The following is a 22,882-nucleotide window of genomic DNA, read 5'->3' as shown; positions in this document are numbered from 1 at the left end:
AATTCCTTATGTAAAGGTCTTCCTTTCCAAGTACTCTGCTCAATACACCATGGTTGAGCCCTCATACAACAGCACCAATGGATTTGGCTTTGTAAGTCTCTTTTTCTAGATACAGTTGAGTCAATATATTGGGATCGATCCAATAAATGATTCTCAGTCCCTTTCTATGCAGGTTTTTCCTAAGGGGTCGCCTTTAGTCCCTGACATTTCTGCATCGATAGCAAAATTGAGAGAAGATGGAAAACTTCACTTGATAAGCCAAAATTGGTTTCAAAATCGTTCCTTATTCACAAATCAAGATTCTGCAACAAAAGTTGCTAGACTTGACTCATACAGCTTCCGTGGTCTCTTTCTTATCACGGGCATCACTTCGACTGTAGCTGTGATAGCATCCTATAAATTTAGGAAGAAACAATCAACAACTGCACAACATGAGGTTGCCGATCAACCTGTTGAAGAGACTTTCCCACCGGTTGGTGATATCCCATCAAGAAGAACCAGTTTCAAACACATCAGAAGATATTCCTATTGAATCAGAATAAAGTGTGAGGTCCTAAGATGATGTAGATACCGACCAAGATCATGGCGCTTATATGTGGCAACATACCAGGAACTTTGAAGCTTCTTAGGAGTTTCTATCTGTAGGGATGAAGAGTAAACCTCTTGTTAGAATTCTGAAGATGTTTATAATAAGAATATGTTACTCTTGTACCTTCTGCTCTATTTGTAACTACTACTGCAAAATTAACCACAAGTGATGCCGATATTCTTAGAAATGTCTGCATTGATGAGAAAGAAGCAACTAAGGGCGACATGTTGTTGCAGTTTTATCGTTTCAACAAAGGGTTGGTTTCTTCTTAGAAACATTGAAGAGACCAATTCAGTGGGTAAAGCCCTTAACAATGTCAGAACTGGCAAATCAGTTGGAACAGTGTCAAGTTACAGGCAATCTTAATTATACTGCAATTTATCACGTTTTGGTTACACATAAATTAGCCATAACAGTACAATCAACATTTGCTCGAACTAAGATAATAAGGATTAACAAAATGCTCAAACTTCTGCAGTCCCTGCACGGTCGTGCTTGAGTGTTGATGCATGGTCTATAGTGGGTCTCAAGTTTACCACATACAGGACACATTTGTACTATGTAGGTCCTCCGTCAACTCACGCCAAACTATCACTTCGTGTACAATTATTAGTTTGAATAAATAGTGATTTTGTGATATCTCAAAATTTGGCATCTATTTCAAAATATATAAAATAGTTATTTCATCTATGCGCTTATGATTTACTCTGAATTAATGACTTACGAGTTAACTAATCTATTGAGTGAGGCCGCTAAGGATTAAAACGCGAAAGACTAGAGAATTCGAATTGAATGTTCGATCATAAAGAATGACAAGGGTCAATACTACATTGTTATAAGTCAATTAGTAAATGGATATAAATCGATTTGACGGAAGCACGTAGTCGGTTCGCGGATGATTCCGCACAATTGTGATATTTACGTCAAACAACAATAAACCGATTTCTATTGATATTGTACACATGATATGTAATTGAACTCTCGCGATTACATGACAACCGATGGATGTCCACAATTCGAAAAGGCACAAATATGGATCGAAAATTATTAACATGGGTCAACCGCGAAAGAACCCCTAAAAACCACACAATAGTTTAGATTATACTAAAGTTGCATTCAATAGTTTTGGTAGTACTAAAGTCGCATTCAATCGATTTTAACCATGAAATTTAATTTGATTTTGGGTATCAAACTTTTGAGGGTCACAAGACTAATTTATTGGACGTCACCTTATTGTCCATTGATTTATCGGTAAGTTCGAAATAAGTATGTTTTAGCCTTAATCATGTTTAAGGACAGTTTAGATTAATGTTAAGTACGATTAGTTTAAGTAATTACGATTAGTCTTAGTTTTTTTTTGTAAAGGTAAGATATATATTGACTTTTAACCAAGAAAGCTATGCAGCAAAAGAGCCTCGGCACCAACAAAACTTGCACTCACGAAGACAAACAAGTCAAAACAAGTGGAAGGGTGCCGAGAAGAAAAGGAAAGGAGGGGGGAGCCAAACAACGGCGACCCTCAAAACGAAAACAAGAAAGACCTGACACCCAAAGGTTATACTTCCTCCACTAGCACAAAGATACAAACAAGGAAGCCCGCGACAGCAACCTCATACAAAAGAGAAGGAAAAAACAAGGGAGGCCTCAGTTCAAGAAAAGATAGATGGGCTAAGGCTCTAGCTCTGTTGCATCCTCCTATTGGCTAGGGTATCCGGCACCTGATGGAATGTCAGTGCCTTATCTCTGACCATCTTGCCAAGGCGATTCTTCAGGAATTGAACGTTCGACCATAAGGAATGACAAGGGTCAATACTACACTGTTATAAGTCAATTAGCAAATTAATATAAATCGATTTGACGGAAGCATGTAGTCAGTTCGTAGATGATTCCACACGATTGTGTTATTTGCGTCAAACAACAATAAATCGATCTTCTATTGATATTGTACAAATAATATGTAATTGAACTCTCGAGATTACATGACAACTGAGGGGCATCCACAATTCGAAGAGGCACAAACGTGGATCGAAAATTATTAACACGGGTCAACCACGAGAGAACCCCTAAAAGCCACCCAATAGTTTAGGTTATACTAAAGTTGCATTCAATAGTTTTGATCATACTAAAGTCGCATTTAAACAATTTTAACCATGAAATTTAATTTGATTTTGGGTATCGAACTTTCAAGAGTCACAAGACTAATTTATTGGGCGTCGCCTCATTGTCCATTGAATTATCGCTAAGTTTGAAATAAGTATGTTTTAGCCTTAATCATGTTTAAGGACAGTTTAGATTAATTTTAAGTGTGATTAGTTTAAGTAATTACGATTAGTCTTTGTTAATCATGGTTAGATTAATTAGTCTTAGTTAATCATGGTTAGATTAATTAATTGTAATTAGCTTAATTAATCATAGTTATTTTATTTAATTGTAATTATTTTAATTAACACTAATTAATTTTTAATTAATTATAGTTAGATTAATTAATCGAGTTTAGTTTAATTAATCGCATTCGTGTTAGTCATTAAGTAGAATTTTATACTCGTTTTTTTGGATGAGTTTATGCTTAATTCCTATTGTTTGTATTGGTCATGCCATAATATTGATTGTGCAATTATAGACCTTAGTTAATATATTTTCAAAGAAGGTTTTATGGACAAGAAAATAGAGAATTGTGAGATGTCGGATTTGGACATCAGATTTTATGAGTTAAATGGGGCAATGAGGTTTTAAAATAAAGGTGTGCAAAATTTGACAAGTTGTTTTTAAGTATGTGACCACATGAGATTATTTTACAAGAATTTTAAAAGTAAAAATTTCTGGGATTTGTTATTTGAGCATGAATCACGTCTGCATTGGCTAAGTCAGAAGATAAAAAAAAAATTGTTTGAGTGGTTGAGTGCTCATGTGGTCACAAAATGGCCCTGATGCATATGATTACGCTAGGTAATGATTTCGTCTTGATGCATATGAATATGCGAGATGATGCTCGATTTTTATTGGATGTTCGATAGGAGTTCAGATGTCGAGTCGTAGTTGAAACCATACCAATGCTCTTAATGGAATGCCGTCCTAATACATATGAGTACGCGAGACGATGTTGTACCCAATGGGGCAAGACGATACCCGGTTATGCCGAAAGACCGCCAACTCTTATGTTGGCCATGGCCCAAGGGGTTGTAATAATTGGAACACCTATGTTGGCAATGCGCATGAAATTTATCGAAATATGTTCTAATTATTATTTATACTTGTTGCACTAATATTGCCATATGAGATGTACTAACGTGTAGGAGTGCGCTAAGACGAGGTAAGTTTGTATATCGTGCGTGTTTAGGCTGTCTCCGAGACGAATTAACGTCCTAGTTGAGGCTTAGGCTGTTAAGGGGCTGTTTGGTAATGTGCCAAACAGTACCCAATTCTAATTTTTTGTTCCCGGGAGTAGTTTTGAAACAGAATCGCGTTTGGTAAAAATTTTGTTCGCGGGAACAAATTTGGAGTGGAATCAAGAATAAAAAAAAAGTTAATTCTTGTTCCGGGAACAAATTTGAGAATCAAAACCAACTCTTCTTCTTCTTCCCTTCTGCCATCCCGCGATCGCCGTCCACCACCGCTCGCCGCCGTCCACCGTCGCCCGCCACCGCCGGTCGCCGTCCGCCGGTCCAGCAAGCTCGCCGGAGGCTCACCAGGCCAGGGTGAGGTCCGACGAGCTCGCCGAAGGCAAGCCCAGCCACCGGCGAGGCTCGGCCTCACCGGGGCTAGTCAAGCCTCGTCGGGGCTGGGGCAGCCTCGCTCGCCCAGCCCAAGAAGGCTGGGTGAGTCTCGCCGAGGGCCGGCGACACTCCGGTGAGGTTGCCGACCCTCGTCGGCCGGTCACCGGTCCGAGGACCGGCCACAAGAAGAAGAATAAAAAGAAGAAGAATAGGAGAAAAAGGAAAAAAAAAAAAAGAAAAGAAAAAAGGAAAAAGGAAAGGGAAAAAAGTAAAAAAGTAAAAAATTATATAAAATTAAAATAAATTGATTTGGAACAAGTATCTACATGCTTTAAAATTAATACTGACAGAACTCGACTAAATAGCCAACAAAATGTTAATTTAGATGAGCCGAAACAACTTTCAGTCCATAGGTCTCTTATATTTGTATGTTCCATATTTAGATTATAATTTTTTATCTTGTAACATTTTAAAGACATTCAAATTAAATTTCTAACGGTCTATGGAGACAGGTAAGTGCATTTGGAAGAATTATTTTTAGTAGTTGATTTGTTTCCTCATTCAGAATCTGTTTAAAGAAGTTCAGAATTATTTTTGGGTTAGAGAGCATTGCGGATTTTGGCTAAGAAGATTTTGCATACTAAGTCCTTTGCAAGTGAATGTCTCAAGGGAAAATTATCAAAAAAATCATAAACTTATTATATTTTCACCAACTTTGGACAAGGGCTGAAGAGCCCTCAATTTGGCCAGCAAGGGCATCGCAGCCCTTCGCCAAGTTTAGGTGAGGGCCACAAAACCCTCGCCCAATGCTGGTAAGTGTTACTAGCCCTTAATCCAAAAGGGGGAAAATACAAAAGGAAAGAAAAGAAAAAATTAAAAAAATAAAATAAAATGTTTACGTTAGGTCATGCCACGTAGGATGTCTTATGTCCATGTCAGCAATTTTCGATAAAAATTGGTTGAATGAACTCAATTGGCAAAGCTTTAGAATTAATTGGCAAAATTAAAAGTTTAAAAATAAATTAATAAAATTATAATAAATTAAAAAAAAAATTGGACAATTTCCCCGAACGTACACAAACCAAATTAAACATGATTCTTGACCTATTTCGCTAAAATGTTAAGCCTAAGTCAAGTGAGAGCTTTGTTGGGCCGTCAAAAAGCAATTGAGGGGGTAAGAAACTCTTGCGATTTCTTCTTTAATTCTTGGAGAACTTATTTGGGAGTAATTGGGGTCCGGAAACACATGAGTGAGTATGTGATTCCGGAAGATTATTTAAAGGGGGAAAGGGTTGTTGAGGACCTTAGCAGGAATGAGAAACTTCTATTCTCTCTATCTTTGAATTCTCAGATGAATTCTCATATGATCTCAATTTGAAATATGGCTTGAGCTGTCGATGTTGTGGTGTTTGGGGTGCTTGTGTATTGTATAATTATCTACAGTAGAAGCAGCACATTCTACTATCTGTGAACTCTTGACAATATTAGCGGGTTGCAACCTGTTTCGCAGTCGTTAGTCTGTTGGAGTGGATGTAGATTAAAGAAAGTAACCAATCCATTGCTCGCATATCTTCCAACTCGTCAACTCTTTCGTAGTTTGTCAAATATGGAAGCATCTGCAATTGTCTCATTCTGCAAAAATCACTGGAGGTTCGTCCCAGTAGCCACCCTTCCAACTTGGAAGGGGGAGGTGGAGGGTTCAAATCCCCACATTCTCATGGGGAATCGGGGTGGGGGCGATTTCATTTCGGGAGTGGGTTTCGACTCCCACGCCCTGCAAGAGGCGGGGGCAAAAGTCGAGAGTAAGTGTTAGAGTAAGATTAGAGTAAGACCGACCAAAAAAAAAAAAAATCTGCAAAAGAATATTCTCTAAGTCATCCGCAAATTTGCTTAGATAGACCACTCCACCACTCCCTTGCCTTCTGTGTTAGCCTCTACACGGGTGTTTCCATGGTTCCCAGGAGGCACTGTCCCCTCACAATTTTTTGTCGTTGAACTAAAATGAGACAGATCTTAACAATTCAACAGATCACAATCTGGATGGCTGTGAGTTTTTGCTTCTTGTTCCAATGGTGAAAAGTGCCTCCTGGGGAAGAATTACAGAAATGAGTTCAAACGGGGAGAAAAAAATCTATTGATCAATGAATTGTGATTTGTTGACTATTACCTATCAAGTTTGGCTTGATAGTTTGGTCTGACTTTGTCATCCAAATAATCTCATAACAAGATGTATCTAAAAGAGCACTCGTTAGTAAAACCAAATAGTTGCACAAACCAACGAAGTAATCTCATCTCCAACAATCCAAAGATTCGGATCTTTGTAATATTCTGAACGATGCATGGACATTACAGAATAATATTAAAATGTGTATAGCTCTTACATAAATAAGGAGCTGCACAGCCGCTACATTATATAAAACAAAGATATAGAAACAAGAACCAATCACAAGGAAAAGGCCAAATAAATTGGATTGACGAGTAACACCAGTACTAGACTTCCTAATATAAGACCTGATCCCAGAAAGACTAAAATAAAGTCATGTACTGATCTTATCGAAATCCATTATTAATAGACTCGCCCGTTAAGACAGTGACTGGTGTGGAAACGCATGCCGTCAACATCCCTCTAATTGTGCCGAAGCTGAGAAGAAATTAGTTTAACTCTTCCCCAATTGGCTTCAGAAATTTCGAAGAACATTCGCTGGAGACGTAGGACTTGACTTTCAGAAAATGACGTACCAAGATCACCACCATCGCCGACGCTTGCTGGAGATATAACGCTCCAAACCCTGAGGAAATATGCAGCTAGCGATAAAGATGGAGAGATCGGCGCGCATCCTTATTTTGTCGGCCATGTTACACGCCTTCAATTCGATCGATTGGTCGATGGCTCGAAGCAGTCATCTTGGTCGTTGTCATATTCATGTCGGAGTGATTCTCGATATGGATTCGCCGGTTGGGGAGATGGCCCAACAATGCATGACCATGGCCATCTCTGACTCAAAGCTCTATTTTCAGGTGAGTTCCGGTCGATTCTCCATCTCTGTTCTCTTCACGCTCACGCACTCAAGCCACACAATGTGGAGTAAAAGGAAATTACGTTGTACACTCAATCCGCCACTGAATATAACCAATCACTGTGCCGAAAAATATGATGAGGTTCGCAATCACATATTAGTATGTAAGAAGGTGACTCAGGGTTTGTATGAGGTACGGAAGATTTTCATTTTGTGAGTAGGCGCTTAGCTAAATAAGAGAGGACTTGCCATCTAGTCCTAGTAATTATAATTTAATCTGTTTATTGCCATCGGAGCAGCTGCGGAGCTTTTGGAGAATGAACAAGTCGACGCACTGATAGGCCCACAAACATCTGAAGAAGCCGAGTTTCTGGCGGAATTGGGAGATAGAGTGCCTATCATCTCCTTCTCTGCTAGTAGCCCTTTCTTGTCCACAGATAAAAATCCGAACTTCATCCGCATGACAACTAATGACAACGCCCAGGTCGTACCCATTGCTGCTCCAGTTCAAGAATTCGGGTGGAGTGAATTGGTTATAATACATGAGGACAGTTCCTATGGAAACGGAATCATACCTGATCTTCTTCTCGCATTAGAAGAAGCCAATGCTCGTGTAGTGCATCGAACTGTCATTCCACCCCAAGCCAGGGATATATATGTCGAAGTCCAACTCTATAAACTGATGGCTCTGTCTGCCAATATATTCATTATCCACATGTCTGCTTCCCTCGCATCTCGCTTTTTCTTGAAGGTTAATGAGTTGGGAACGATGAGTGCAGGCTACGGTTGGATTGTGACTGATGGGATAGTAAACAAGCTGGCCGTGATGGATCAGTCGGCTTTAGACTCGATGCAAGGAGTCATAGGAATTAGACCTTATATTCCACCCTCAAAGCGGCTTCACAACTTCTCGCTGAAGTGGAGGAACAGCTTTTCCACAAACCAGCATCATCAAATTCCCGAAGTAAATGCATACTGCTTATAGGCTTATGATACTGTGTGGGCTTTAGCCACAGCAGCACATCATCCAAGTCCTACAACTTCCATAGAGAAGAATGATGCTGCAAATAAGTTTGCTCATCTGACTGCCATTTCCACGAGACCAACAGGATCCAATCTAGGCCGCACAATTCTACGTGTCAAGTTCACTGGTTTAAGTGGGGAAATTCAACTTAAGAATGGACAGCTGCAACAACCGCTAGCATTTGAAATAGTGAATGTTTTTGGAAGAGTCAAGAGAATTGGATTTTGGACCCAATTTAATGGGATAACGACGGGGCTAAATAGATCTACTGTTGCAGTTCAATCACCCTCTGTGAGAGAGATGGGCTCTATTGGATGGCCTGGATCATCCTTGGCTATACCAAAGTTCAACGGATTATACCAAAGGCTGATAAGAGATTGAGAATTGGAGTTCCAATTAAAGTAGGTTTTAAAGAATTAGTGGGAATGGAACTTGATCCTGTGACAAATGCGACAATGGTAACGGGCTTTTGCATAGATGTGTTCAAGGCTGCAATTGATATGTTGCCCTATGAAGTAAAATTTGACTTCATCCCATTTACAAATTCAAACATATTGATGGCTGCAAGCTATTATGACGATCTGATATATCAAGTTTATCGTCAGGTGATCATACATGAACCTAGTATACCTCCAGGATTGTCTGCTTTCCAAGTGTGTTTGGCCACAAAATGATGCACTGCTTCCACACATGAATGACACCAGACAAACACCACATCCAAGTACATAGACATGACATTTTAATCATTGAACAAAACATGACATTTGCAAGTGTACGTGCTTGTATGCTTATATGCCTTGTTTGTGATATCTACTGACTGTTTCTTTTGGGTCCTTGGGAATATGTGCTAGCAATATGATGCAGCGGTGGGTGATATAACCATCATAGCAAACAGATCGTTGTATGTAGACTTCACAATCCCTTTCACAGAAACTGGAGTAGCAATGATTGTGCCTATTGAGACGTCACGAAGCACAAACATGTGGATATTTATCCAGCCTCTCACAGTGGAGCTATGGTTAGTCATAGGCACTTTCTTTGTCTTCACTGGATGTGTATTGTGGACAATTGAGCACAATGACAATGATGAATTCAAGGGACCATTAGCTCAACAAATTGGGATAGCGATATGGTATTCGTTCTCGACACTAGTTTTTGCACAAAGTAAGAACTCTCTGTGTTTTCAATGTTCAAGTGGATTGTTATCTCTAGAATACTACCACATGCTGTTCAATTACAGTGTGACTTGATACAGTACGAAGCTAAATTGTAATCTCATGATTCGCAGGGGAAAAATTAATCAGCAATTTGTCCAAAGAGGTGGTGATCGTTTGGCTGTTTGTAGTTCTAATATTAACTTCCAGTTACACTGCAAACCTGAGCTCAATGCTTACAGTTCATCAGCTACAGTCCATGCCCAAAGATGAATCTATCGGTTTCCCTTTCAACAGTCCAGCTGACCAGACATTTCTGATCAATCTACCCTTCAGAAAGCACTCTTTTTACCCTTTGAAAAAGGCTGAAGATTATGCGAATGCTCTGAGAGATGGAAGCCAAAAAGGTGGTGTCTCAGCAATTATTGATGAAATTCCTTATGTAAAGCTTTTTCTTTCCAAGTACTCTGCTCAGTACACCATGGTTGAACCCTCACACTACAGTACCAAAGGATTTGGCTTTGTAAGTCTCTTCTATTTCTCTATGCAATTGAGTGAATAATTTGGGATCGATCCAATTAATGAATCTTAGGCCCTTTTATGCAGGCTTTTCCTAAGGGGTCACCTTTAGTCCCTGACATTTCTGCAGCAATAGCAAAAATGAGAGAAGAGGGAACACTCTACTTGATAAGCCAAAATTGGTTTCAAAATCATTCTTTATACACAAATCAAGATTCGGAAACAAAAGTTGCCAGACTTGACTTATACAGCTTCCGGGGTCTCTTCCTTATCACGGGCATCACTTCATCTGTAGCTGCGATAGCATCCTGTAAATATATGAAGAAAGAATCAACAACTTCACATCAACACGTGGTTGCTGATAAACCTGTTGAAGAGAAGTTCTCACCAGTTAGTGATATCCCATCAAGAAGAACCAATTTGAAACATGTCAGAAGATATTCCTATTGAATGGGAAAAATGTGCGAGGTCAACAGCCGATGTAGATACCAACCAATATCATGGTGCTTATATGTGGCAACATACCAGGAATTTTTAAGCTTCTTAGGATTTTTAGCTGTAGATGTTTAAAATTAGAATAAGTCCCTCTTGTAACTACTTCCGCAAAATTAACAGTAGGAAATGTCAATATTCTTGTGTATGTTATTGCTTTGTTTTTCTCAATACAGGGGCAAAAGAAATGACGAGAACATATCCTTATTGTTTTATCATTTCAACTAAGGGTTGGTTTCTACCTAGTAAAAATTTAAGAGACGAATCTAACATGAAATTTCCATGCATCCTATACCAGAAGAAAAAAAAAAAAAAAAAGCCTACAAGACCAATCTAGTGGGGTAAAGGCCGTAACAATCTCAAAAATGGCAAATCAGTTGGAATAGAGTAAACTGTCCGTCAATTGTATATATAATACAACCCATCACCTTTTGGATATACACAAATTAGTCATATAAGTACAATTTTTTATTTCGCTCAAACGAAGACAATAAGGATTAAATATGTCTCAAGTTTAAGTCCATCAGACGAATCCCGATCCGAATAAAGTATAAGATATGGCATTGTGGGACCCAGCAAAACAAAAAAAAAGGAAAAGAAATGTTGAAAAGTCAAAGAAGAAAAGAGGAGAAAAGAAGAAGGATGCGGAGGCACCGAGAACATTGGGGAAAAGAAGGAAAGAGAAAAAAAAAAAAAAAAGAGAAAAAGAAAAAGAGAGGGGAAGAGATAAAAGGAAAAGGAAAAAGCATGATCGGACAGAAGAAAGGGAGAGGAGAGAAAGGAAGGGAAAGAAGAAGAAGAAGAAGGAAGAAAAGAGACGAGATTCTCGTCATTGACGCCTCCCCAAGCCGATTCAACTCCGATTTGCAACGCCCGGTAAACGCTCGCACCTATCGTTCTTCTAATAGGATTATTTTTCAAGGTTATGACTAAAAATTCGGAATTATTGGAGATTTGTGCGGCGAAGTCCGATTTTTAAGTCGTTAAGCTGTGTATTTTTAAAGAAGTGATAGTTTAAGGTGTTGTGAAGTTATAGAATTTTACGAATATCAAATTGGGCTTACTGTTTGGCTGGAACAAAATTTCGAAGTTCGTCGCGCGCGCTGGTGGGGTTCCGAACAGTAACTTTCATGCCTGAATTTCAGCTGTTTTGAGTGAGTTTTTGGGGTGGCTGAGTCGGGGTTTTTGTAATACATCGAAATGGCTTTCTATGGACTGTATGTTCGTTTGAAAAGAACCTATGCGGAGGAAATTATGGCCCGAACAAGTTTAGAGCGCGATGGGACAACGATAGATTTTTGGTATGGGCAAGCGTTGGTTGGCGCTTGGATGTCGTTTTCTCAATGAATAGGCATAGTGTAATCGAGTCATTTATAAAAATATTGTTTTACTTATTCTTTTGATAGTGTTCTTCGGTTATTTGTTAGGAATTCGAATACGTGGGCTCGAGTAACTGTAGTAGGTTGGTTTGGGCTTTCCCAGGTGAGTGATACTATTTCTTCTAAGAATTTATAAACTCATGTCTTCAAAATTATAAAGATTTGACATTTTATGAGTTATGAATAAGCATGTTTATTGCATAAAATTGGATCGGGCATTTACTACATTTTGATATTTATAAATAGTGTGAGAACTTTTTAGTGGAAAGATATATTTTGTTTGGGAAACGAAGTTGAGAAATATTATATATTTTGGGTTTGCGAAACCTTTTTACGAAAAGCTTTTTGAGCATGGATTATGGAATATTATGCTTATCGATTTGTGAAATGTCTTATGATATGCATTTGATTTGATTTGGTAAGAGTCTTGAAATTATTTGAGAATGTTTTATGAAAAGTATTTTTGGCAAATAAGTTGAGTTGCGAAATCTTTTAGTGATATATGAAATGATTTATGGACTTGGTTTTGTGGATTGTGGATGATATTGTTCTGGATTGGTATTGATGCTCAATATCGCTGTGAGCCCGGTGAGGGGCTTGTGGGTATGCGCATACTATTCTAAGATATCCTTGTGGGCTGAGCCACCGGCTAATAATAGGTGGAGACCTTGCCATAGGGGGAATCTTGGTCACCTCGTCACCAGGCATTGTATTGTGACCATGGTTTGATATTGAGCAGCGGATTGGTCAATGGAGTGGACCATTGACATGTGATATGAGTTGGGTCGATGGAATAGACCATCGACGTGTAATTTGAGATTAGTCGTTGGAATGGACCATCAACATGTAATTTCATTTGATTATCAATGCGTGGTTTGATGAGATTAAACAATGGAATAGATCATTGATACATGTTTTACGAGATTGACCAATGGATTAGACCATTGGCGTTTGCCTATTATTATCTTGAATAATTTTGCTTTGAAACGTATTGTGCTAAAGTAAGAAAGGTTACATTTTGGCCTTGAAGGTTTGTTAAATTTCTGAGTTTGGTGAAAATGAGTTATATTGTGTTTTAATTGTGCATAGCGATTGCTCGATCCACTTAGAAGAAATGTATTACTCACTAGGCCGTAGTAGCTCATTCCTTTCTTCTTATCATATTTTTCAAGTCCCTCAATTAGTGGTCATTAGAGCGAGAGCGTCATCACGGGGGCTTTTGTGAGGTGGATTTTGGGTGGTCTAAGGCTACGTCCTTCAAAAGGAAGGACGGCCGTGTCACCCCCATCCCTTTAGGATTTGGGTTGTGACATAAAGTATACAGAAAAATAAGGAAATTATTTATGTGTTGAAGTGACGATGAATAATTGTAACGACCCGAGTCCCACTGTGTAATATTACCCGCTTTGGACACTGAGTCCTCACGACTTTAAAACACGTTACACAGGTTAAAGGGACCTAAGCCTTATAAACTAGCCCCAGGACTCCCCCCTAAGCGATGTGGGACAAGAGACGCACCCCCGCGCTTTGAGCCGTCACACACCTAAAAGCATCCTAACCACACAATCACGCATTTAGCATAGAGGACTTACCTCGCCTCAGTTCCACCCTGTAGATCAGCATAGTCTATACAAATTATGCATAAAACCGATGCACATAACAATTGAAACGCATCACTCAACTCAATAAATCACAGGGTCCTGATTATATGGCCAAATCGTTATGACACATCCCATACCATATCACATAATTTTGTCCCATAATCCGGCGCATTAATTCCACTCAACATGCGTTCTAATTGGTAATTACACCCACTCTAGGGTACGGCCTACTTGAAGTTCGGCGGTCTACTGGCGTAGCCAGGCATCGTCTCACCCCATTGAGCACGATTTCGTCTCTCAAAGATGACTTTCCCGAAGGAGTAGAGGTCCAGCCTCTACTGCGACCCAAATCCCAATAAATGGGTATCCAATGCCCATCCAACACAATTCGGGGACGGGTTTTCTTAACCAACACACGACCACTCATACTCGGCTCAGGACACTGTGCATTGCACTCAAATACCTCAATTAAGATAGTGATCCTGGCCTATTTTCTTCGTATTAAAAACACCCGGTAAAAATAGTCGTGCGTGGGTACACAGTCAAATTGGACCCGGAAAATTCATAACCCTCTTTTTAAAATCCCACTAGTTTATATAGTATATAAAACCATTTTTGGTGTTTAAAACCCAACACCCGGGATTTTATGGATAACTGTCAAAATTCACAAATTTTGTAATAATTAACTCAATTTCCAATCAGCACTCAAATTTCACAATTTAACATTCGATTGCAGAAATTAATCAAAACGCTGCAATCAGCACGAAATTCCAGTCACCGGCTACCTCGGCTTAATTTCCGGAAAAATAATTTCTAAAATTAATTAAATAAATGCATTAAATACTAAAAATGCTAACTTAAACTAAATAATTCTAATCTAACCACCTATTGAGCTAACTAAATTATTCTAAGCATCCTAGCTATATAACAATACATTAATCTAATTAACTATAAATTTCTAACCACCTAATTACTTAATCTAGCTATCCTAATTTAACTAACTAAACTAATAATTAAACTAATTACACTTAAATAAATCTAAACACCCCTTAAACATCATTAGCCTACTAAGAAGAGTTTAGTGCATAAACTCACCGGTTTATTGCGGAAACCGGTTCACCATGACGGCGGCGCGACGGCGGCTGAACTTGGGCTCGTGACGACACCAACGGGCTTGGACCGGGCCTAGAATCGGCCAACAAATCTCAGCCCAAGCTGAGATTTGTTGCTAAATTGGGCTGGCTTGCTTCGTGGGCTTGGGCTTCAAATAGGCCTGACCAAAACTGAAGATGGGCTGGAAATTCGCTGGGCTGAGATGGAATTCAAATGGGCTGTTGCTGGGCTGATCCACGAACGAGCTGGGCCGAGCGAGGACGGGCTCAACTGCTGGGCCGAATTGCTGGGCTCATGAAGAAATTTCGCTGGACTGCTCGGTGGAATCGTGGGCGGTGAAGGCGGTTGATTCGGTGGCTGAGTGAATCGATGGGGACGGGCGTGCAGCTTGCGGAGTCAACAAGGTGGCGTCGCTTGAAGACTTCTGCTGAAGATTGACCGTGGGAAACAAAGCATAGTGGAGCAGGCTGGCGTGCAGAGGAGAACTCGGTGGATCGGCTGAATGAGGAATTCGGTTTCGGTGGAGAACTTTGTGGACTGCTGGAGTTGAACTTTGACTCGGCAGCTTCACAGGGGAAAAGAAGCAACGAAGATGGAGAGGAAAACAATTTGGCGAGGAAAACGAAAGCAAGAACAGAAGCAAGGGGATGAGAGAGAGACAGCTTGGCGGTGAAAGGGAAGCACACGAAGAATATAGGAACGGCAGCAAGAAGATTGAGGGTGAGAGGGATTAAAGTCCAAAATATCTCCAAAAATTTAATGCTTGGTCCCCATTTAGCCTCCAACTTTATCCCTTATATCTCCAATACTTTCTTGCATAAAAATCCACCAAATAATCCAAATTTTGAAGCTCAAAATTGCTGTCTTCTTCTAGATCCGAATTTCACAATTTTTGGTCTTCAATTTCTTCAACAAATTCCCAAAATTGAAGTCCAATTTTGATGTCGAAAAATCCCATACAATTTTCTGTAAATCCCCAACACCCAAAGGCTTGGCTTGGGAGTCGAAATTCCATTCAATTTGGCCTATCCGAATTTCCGTTCATTTTTCGAAACGTCCGAACCGAATTTTCATAAAAATCTCGGAATTTCCGAAAAATCTTTGGAGGAGGAGTCGACGTTCCTAAAATAAATCGTAACACGACAGAACTTTCAATTTCTGAAATCGGATTCAAATTCGCAGTTAATTTCAATCCAGCACGCTTTCAGCGTGACCTGGTCCATCATATAGTTTTTAGGAATTTTTAGTGCAATTGACATGTGATTGATTTATCTCGAGTCACAATGTACATCTTCGACACATTGGCAACTCTCGATCGTCATGAAAATCTTGATGTTTCAATTACTGACACAGGGTACCCAAAACAATAGAAAATCAATTTAGTGCCGATCGACAAGAATTTTGCAATCAGATGGAATCACCCACATTTTGATCACATATCTTAGTCGAATCAACCTATCTCCGATCTCTGATCGATTCTGACAGTGTCATAATGACCTTTACTAATCAACACGATCGAGCAGTCGATTTCTGGTCGAATTCTCAAGTTCATTGCATTTAGATTCCTTAATTGCTTCTCCAGATAGTCCAGTTATCTCGTGAGTGATCAGCTCAGAGAATAGCACTATCAGTGCATCGACGAAATGCCCGATTTATTTAATCGAAAACGAAATCTGAAAATTCAGGCTGTCACACTATGCAGATTAGTAGTTGATTTGTTTCCTCATTTTGGAATATTCTTAAAGACGTTTAAGAATTATTTTTGGGTTAGAGAGTAAAGCAGATTTTGGCGAAGAGGATTTTGGACAGCCAGTCCTTTCCGGGGGGACGCGCACCGACCAAATTAAACATGATTTTTTTACCTATTTGGATCGTAATGCTAGGCCTAACTTAAGTGAGAGCTTTGCAGAGCCGTTAAGAGGAATTGAGGAAGTGAGAAACTCTTGCGGATCTCCTTATCAACCTTTGTGTGGCTTATTCGGGTATAATCGGGGTCAAGAAACACTTGAATGAGTGTGTGATCCGAGCGATTACATTCTCTTCACCTAGATTATAGTGGAACATCTCCTTGATCATTCCTTTGTCTGCGCTTCCTCCCTTTTGCATGATAAACTGGTCTTAAAAATAGGGAAGTCGTGATACTGTTGATATTCATTTACCAGCGGCGTGATACGTGTTGGTAAGTCACTCAAATAAGTTGTCGTAGCATCAAGTTAGTTGGTAATTTAATAGAAGAAAAATTATTAAATCACTCAAATAGAGGTCAATAATTTGATATTATAGTTGGTAGATTCAAAAAGAAAAAAATTGATTGACTATGCACGTAAATGTTAATAAGTTATCAAAAAAGTTGGTATTCTACAAACAACCAAAAAAAACTATACCTATTTGTAAGTGACTCAAATAAAGATTGGTGAAGCAAGTTGATAACCTAATGGGAGACAAGTCCGTAAGTCACTTAAATTAAGGTTGGTAATTTGATATGAGTTAGTAAATTTAAAAGTAGGTAAGTTATACAAAAAGAAATAAGTTATTAGAAAGGTTGGTAATTTTCAAACAACCATATAAACGTTGGTAAAGTACTGAATAAGAGTAGATAACATAAAACTAATTAGTAATTTAATTATAGAAAAATTGTTTAGCCACTAAAATTAATGTTGGTAATTTCATAAAAGAAAAAGATAAATATACAACGTTGGTAAGTTACGCAAATAAAAGTTGGAAATTTATTAGAGAAGTTGGAAATTGATAAAAAAAAAAAAAATCAAATAAGCATTGGTGAATTCATATGAAAGATGGTTAATTAATAACAAGTCTCCAGAGAAATTGCTATTTGCTGGTTACATTTTTTTACTCTCAATTTAGAAACTTACAATTCTTATAGAAATTATCAACTACAGAATAACTACATTGGAAGCGGGATTTGATTAGATGGCAAACATATATTCAAGCTTTGTTTGTTTCGCAAAAAATGAATGATTTGGAATATATTTTTTAAACATGATTGCTTATATAAATCAATAAATATTTCATCGTCTTTGAAAATGTTTAAATATAAATTATTATTGATAATAAAAACGTTTTTTTGTGGGTTAATTACTTCAAGTGATACTAAAGATCTCATTTTCCACAAAATAAACGGAGCCTTAAATGAGTTCAAGAGATAGACATAAAAAAGTTAGCCACAACAAATACTGAAACCTAAAGTGGTAAGAGCAATGCTAGACATATTAAGACCAGTATCCTGAATTAACTTATTAAAAACGTGGCGGCAGACTTTAAGCTTTCAAACAACTAAACAGTTGAGACCTTGAAGAAATTTATCCAACTTTTCCGTTTGGCTTCCGAAATTTCGAAGAAAACTCGCTGGAGACGCAACACTTGACTTTCCAAAAGACGACTTGTCAACATTACCATCATCAAAACTTGCTGGAGATATTAGGCTTCAAACTTTGTGGTAATATGCAGCTGCCAATGAAGTTGGAGAGATTGGCGCGCATCTTCATCTTGTCGGCGATCTTACACGCCTTCCATTCCATCGGTAGGTCAATGGCACTAAACACTCATCATCGTCATCATCGTCACATTCATGTTGGGGTGATTCTTGATATGGAGTCACAAGTTGGGAAGATGGCGCAACAGTGCATGACCGTGGCCATCGCTGACTTGAATGCCTCGGCATCGCACATTAACCATAGCCTGAAGTTGATTCTGCATCCTAGGAATTCCATGGGACAGCCTCTCAAGGCTCTATCTTCAGGTGAGTTCTCGTCGATTCTCCCCCTCTGTCATTCTTTGCACATACTCGCGCTCAAGCCATGCAAACCGGAAGAAAGGAAATTATACTGTGCATTCATTCTGCCACTGAATAAAACCAGTCACAGTGCTGAAAAATATGATGAGGTTCACGATCACATATTCGTGTATAAAGAAGCGACCAGCGGTTTGTATGAGCTAGCGATATATTCATTTTGTGACTAGGCGCTCAGGTAAACGAGAGAAGACTTGCCATCTAGTACTTGTAATTAGAATTGATCTGTTTATTGCCATTTGGAGCAGCTGTGGAGCTTTTGGAGAATGAACAAGTTGAGGCACTGATAGGCCCACAAACATCTGAAGAAGCCGAGCTTCTGGGAGAACTGGGAGATAGAGTGCCTCTCATCTCCTTTTCTGCTAGTAGCCCTTTCTTGTCCAGAGAGAAATGTCCAAACTTTATCCGAATGACGACTAATGATAACTCCCAGGTTGGAGCCATTGCTGCTCTAGTTCAAAAATTCGGGTGGAGAGAATTGGTTATTATACATGAGGACAGTTCCTATGGAAACGGAATTGTACCCGATCTTCTTCTTGCAATAGATGAAGGCAATGCTCGTGTGGCGCATCGAACTGCCATTCCACCACAAGCCAGGGACATATACGTAGAAGCCCAACTCTATAAACTGATGGCTCTGTCTGCCAATATATTCATTGTCCACATGTCTGCTTCCCTTGCATCTCGGTTTTTCGTTAAGGTTAATGAGTTGGGAATGATGAGTACGGGCTATGGTTGGATTGTGACTGATGGGATAATAAACGAGCTGCCTGTGATGGATCAGTCAGTTTTAGACTCGATGCAAGGAGTCATAGGAATCAGACCTTATATTCCATCCTCAGAGCGGCTTCACAACTTCTCACTGCATTGGAGGAACAACTCTTTCACAAACCAGCATCATCGAATTCCTGAAGTAAATGTGTATTGCTTATGGGCATATGATTCTGTCTGGGCCTTAGCCAAAGCAGTATATCATTTAGGTCCGACAACTTCTATGCAGAAGAATGATTCTGCCAATAAGCTTGCTCATCTTGCTGCCTTTCCCTCAAGACGAACAGGCTCCGATCTAGTCCGCACAATTCTACGTGGCAAGTTCACGGGTTTAAGTGGGGAAATTCAACTTAAGAATGGACAGCTGCAACAACCGCTAGCATTTGAAATAGTGAATGTTGTCAGAAGAGTCAAGAGAATCGGATTTTGGACCCAATGGAATGGGATAACGCAAGGGCTAAATGGGTCTAGTGTTGCAACTCAATCACCCTCTCTGAGAAAAATGGGCTCCATTGGATGGCCTGGATCATCCTCGGCTGTACCAAAAGGTAAGCAGGTTATGCGAAAGACTGGGAAGAGAATGAGAATCGCAGTTCCTGTTAAACCAGGTTTCAAAGAACTGGTGGGAGTGGAACTCGATCCTGAGACAAACACAACAATTGTAACGGGCTTTTGCATAGATGTGTTCAAGGCTGCAATTGATTTGTTGCCTTATGAAGTAAAATTTGACTTCATTCCCTTTCCAAATTCAACAACTGGAAACCATTATGAGGACCTGATCTACCATGTATACCTCCAGGTGATCTTGAATGACCAGTAAACCTTGAGGATTGTCTTTTCTTCTAGTGTTTGCAACCAAATAATATGTGCTGCTTCCATGCAAGAAATAACACCAGATAAATAGCTCATCCAAGTACATAAACATGACATTTTGTTCATTAAAATAAGAATTTAAAATTGGTTGATAAAAATTGTAGTACAACATTTTATTTAGGGAATTAATAGCCAGTCAAGATGCAGCAGTGAGATTAGACCAGGCGAGATGACTTTCTGTCTCCATAATTGTGCAGGCAAAAACTACAATTCTTGGAGCCAAATTTCCTTCACGTTATAAGTCTAGGACAGTAATTGTTTAATATGTTACTGCATAATAGTAAGCATAGTCTGGATAAGGGTCACCACGGTGCCAATTTCTGAGATGACTCGATTACTCTATCTATATCAGGGAAAAGAATGTTAGCAAAAGAAATTGAGTGATGCAGGTTGAAAGTGCCCAAGTGTATTTGCAACTGTATGTGCTTGTATGCTCATATACATTGTTTATGAAAAGTACTAACCATTTCTTTGGGGTCCTTGGGAATATGTACTAGCACTATGATGCAGCAGTGGGTGATTTAACCATCACGGCAAATAGATCATCATATGTGGACTTCACAATGCCTTTCACAGAAGCTGGAGTAGCGATGATCGTGCCTGTTGAGACAACACAAAGCACAAGCATGTGGATATTTCTACAGCCTCTCAAGGTGGATCTATGGTTAGCCATAGGCGCTTTCTTTGTCTTTACAGGATGCGTAGTGTGGACAGTTGAGCACATTGACAACAGTGGGTTCAAGGGAGCATTAGCTCGACAAATTGGGACAGTGGTGTGGTATTCGTTCTCAACACTAGTTTTTCCACAATGTATGGACTCTCTATATGTTTCTGATGTTCATGTCCTGTGCTTTGAAATTTCTTATGATGAGTGGATTAACTGAGTACTCGATCAAGGTTTCTCCACCAATATAGTTTTTAAATAAAACCCAAATTTCAGGGCAAAAAGAAGCAAATTAATACTCATTGATCGTAGGCATTAGGAATACACCCCATCATTTGTAGCGGATTTTTAGAGTCTGCTGTCCAATAACGGTGTGAGTTGACACGGTATGAAGCTAAATTGCCATGTAATGATTTGCAGGGGAAAAATTAATCAGCAACTCGTCCAAAGTTGTGGTGATCGTATGGCTGTTTGTAGTTCTAATACTAACTTCCAGTTACACAGCAAACCTGAGCTCAATGCTAACAGTTCGTCAGCTTGAGTACTTGCCAAAGGGTGAATCTGTCGGTGTCCCTTTTGGTAGTCCAGTTAATCAGCCAGTTCTGATCAATTCCTCCAAAGAAACGTCTTTTCCCCTTTTGCAAACGGTTGAAGATTATGCAAATGCTCTGAGAGAAGGAAGCCAGAATGGTGGCGTTGCAGCAATTATTGATGAACTTCCTTATGTAAAGCTCTTTCTTTCCAAGTACTCTGCTCAATACACCATGGTTGAGCCCTTATACAACAACACCAATGGATTTGGCTTTGTAAGTCTCTTTTTTCTCTATACAGTTGAGTGAATTTATTGGGATCGATACAATTAATGATTCTTAGGCCCTTTTATGCAGGCTTTTCCCAAGGGGTCACCTTTAGTCCCTGACATTTCTGCATCAATAGCAAAATTGAGAGAAGATGGAAAGCTTTATTTAATAGGCCAAAATTGGTTTAAAGACCATTACCTATTCCCAGATCAGGATTCTGCAACAGAAGTTGCTAGACTTGACTTATACAGATTTCGCGGTCTGTTTCTTATTACAGGCATCACTTCAACTGTAGCTCTGATAGCATCCTATAAATTTAGGAAGAAGAAATCAACTGTGAAACAACATGAGGTTGCTGATCAACGTGCTAAAGAGAAGTCCTCACTAGTTAGTAATATCCCATCGAGAAGAACCAGTTGCACACACATCAGAAGACATTCCTGTTGAATAAGAACAAACTGTCAAGTCCTCAGATGATGCAGATATCGACTTACATTGCAGTGCTTATATGTGGCAACATGCCAGGAACTTTGAAGCTTCTTGGGATTTTTCCAGCTGTACGATGAAAAGTGTGCTATTGTTAGAACTTTGAAGATGTTTGAAATAAGAATATGTTAATCTTACATCTTTTGCTCTATTATTTAATACTTCTTCAAAATTAACCATAAGAGATGCCAATGCTCTTATTTATGTCTGCATCGCAGCAACATATACTTATTGTTTTATCATTTCAACAAAGCATTGTTTTCTTTTTAGTAAACATTTAAGAGACCAATCTAACTATGCCAGATAAAAAGCCTACAACACCAATCTAGTGGGTAAGCCCTTAACAATCTCAGAAATGACATGTCAGTTGGAACAGTGTAAGGCAACAGGCAATCTTTTTTTTTTTTTTTTTGGTAGAGGCAACAGGCAATCTTATTTATACCACAACATATCACATTTTGCTTACACACAAAGTCATAACAGTGCAATCCTCTTTTTGCTCAAACTAACATAGTTAGGACAACAAAATGCTCAAACTTCTGCAAGTACCTCCACAGTCAATGCAACTATGAACAAAATTGATAAATTATAATTCAAAGCCGCTGCCAATTCTAAAGGTGCTGCAGCAAAATGGAGTCCACCATTCTCAACTGAATAAAACCCATCTCTCTGAAAGATTAACCACACCAGCATATCTCTTGTTAGTATGAGTAGTTGAAACAGTGCCAGCCAAGACAATGAAGAAGCATCTAAATCAGCTTCTGAAAATGCTAGTTTCGTTTGGCTTATAAAGAAACCTTTTTGGGCATACTTACCAGGAATGCCAACTTTCTTCTAAGCAGAATCATCTCTCAAGATTTCACAAATACAATCCGC

General features: G+C 39.1%; 2 protein-coding genes across 2 annotated transcripts; both read left to right on the top strand.

Moving 5' to 3' along the window:
• Window positions 1-7,126: 7,126 nt before the first annotated feature.
• LOC104430661 (glutamate receptor 2.7) lies at window positions 7,127-10,539 on the top strand. The gene is made up of 6 exons (XM_039308507.1): window positions 7,127-7,501; window positions 7,619-8,303; window positions 8,621-8,948; window positions 9,195-9,507; window positions 9,632-10,020; window positions 10,104-10,539. Exons 1-6 carry the CDS (start codon window positions 7,156-7,158, stop codon window positions 10,464-10,466), a joined length of 2,424 nt encoding a protein of 807 aa, XP_039164441.1. The 5' UTR covers window positions 7,127-7,155; the 3' UTR covers window positions 10,467-10,539.
• Window positions 10,540-18,231: 7,692 nt separating this feature from the next.
• Window positions 18,232-22,086, top strand: LOC104438745 (glutamate receptor 2.2). The gene is made up of 6 exons (XM_018869936.2): window positions 18,232-18,361; window positions 18,661-19,982; window positions 20,554-20,866; window positions 21,141-21,526; window positions 21,608-21,907; window positions 22,003-22,086. Exons 1-6 carry the CDS (start codon window positions 18,232-18,234, stop codon window positions 22,084-22,086), a joined length of 2,535 nt encoding a protein of 844 aa, XP_018725481.2.
• The last annotated feature ends 796 nt before the right edge of the window (window positions 22,087-22,882 follow it).

This window comes from Eucalyptus grandis, chromosome 3 (genome assembly GCF_016545825.1).
Source record: "Eucalyptus grandis isolate ANBG69807.140 chromosome 3, ASM1654582v1, whole genome shotgun sequence".
Lineage (NCBI taxonomy): Eukaryota > Viridiplantae > Streptophyta > Magnoliopsida > Myrtales > Myrtaceae > Eucalyptus > Eucalyptus grandis.
This window is presented reverse-complemented; position numbering and strand designations above follow the sequence as displayed.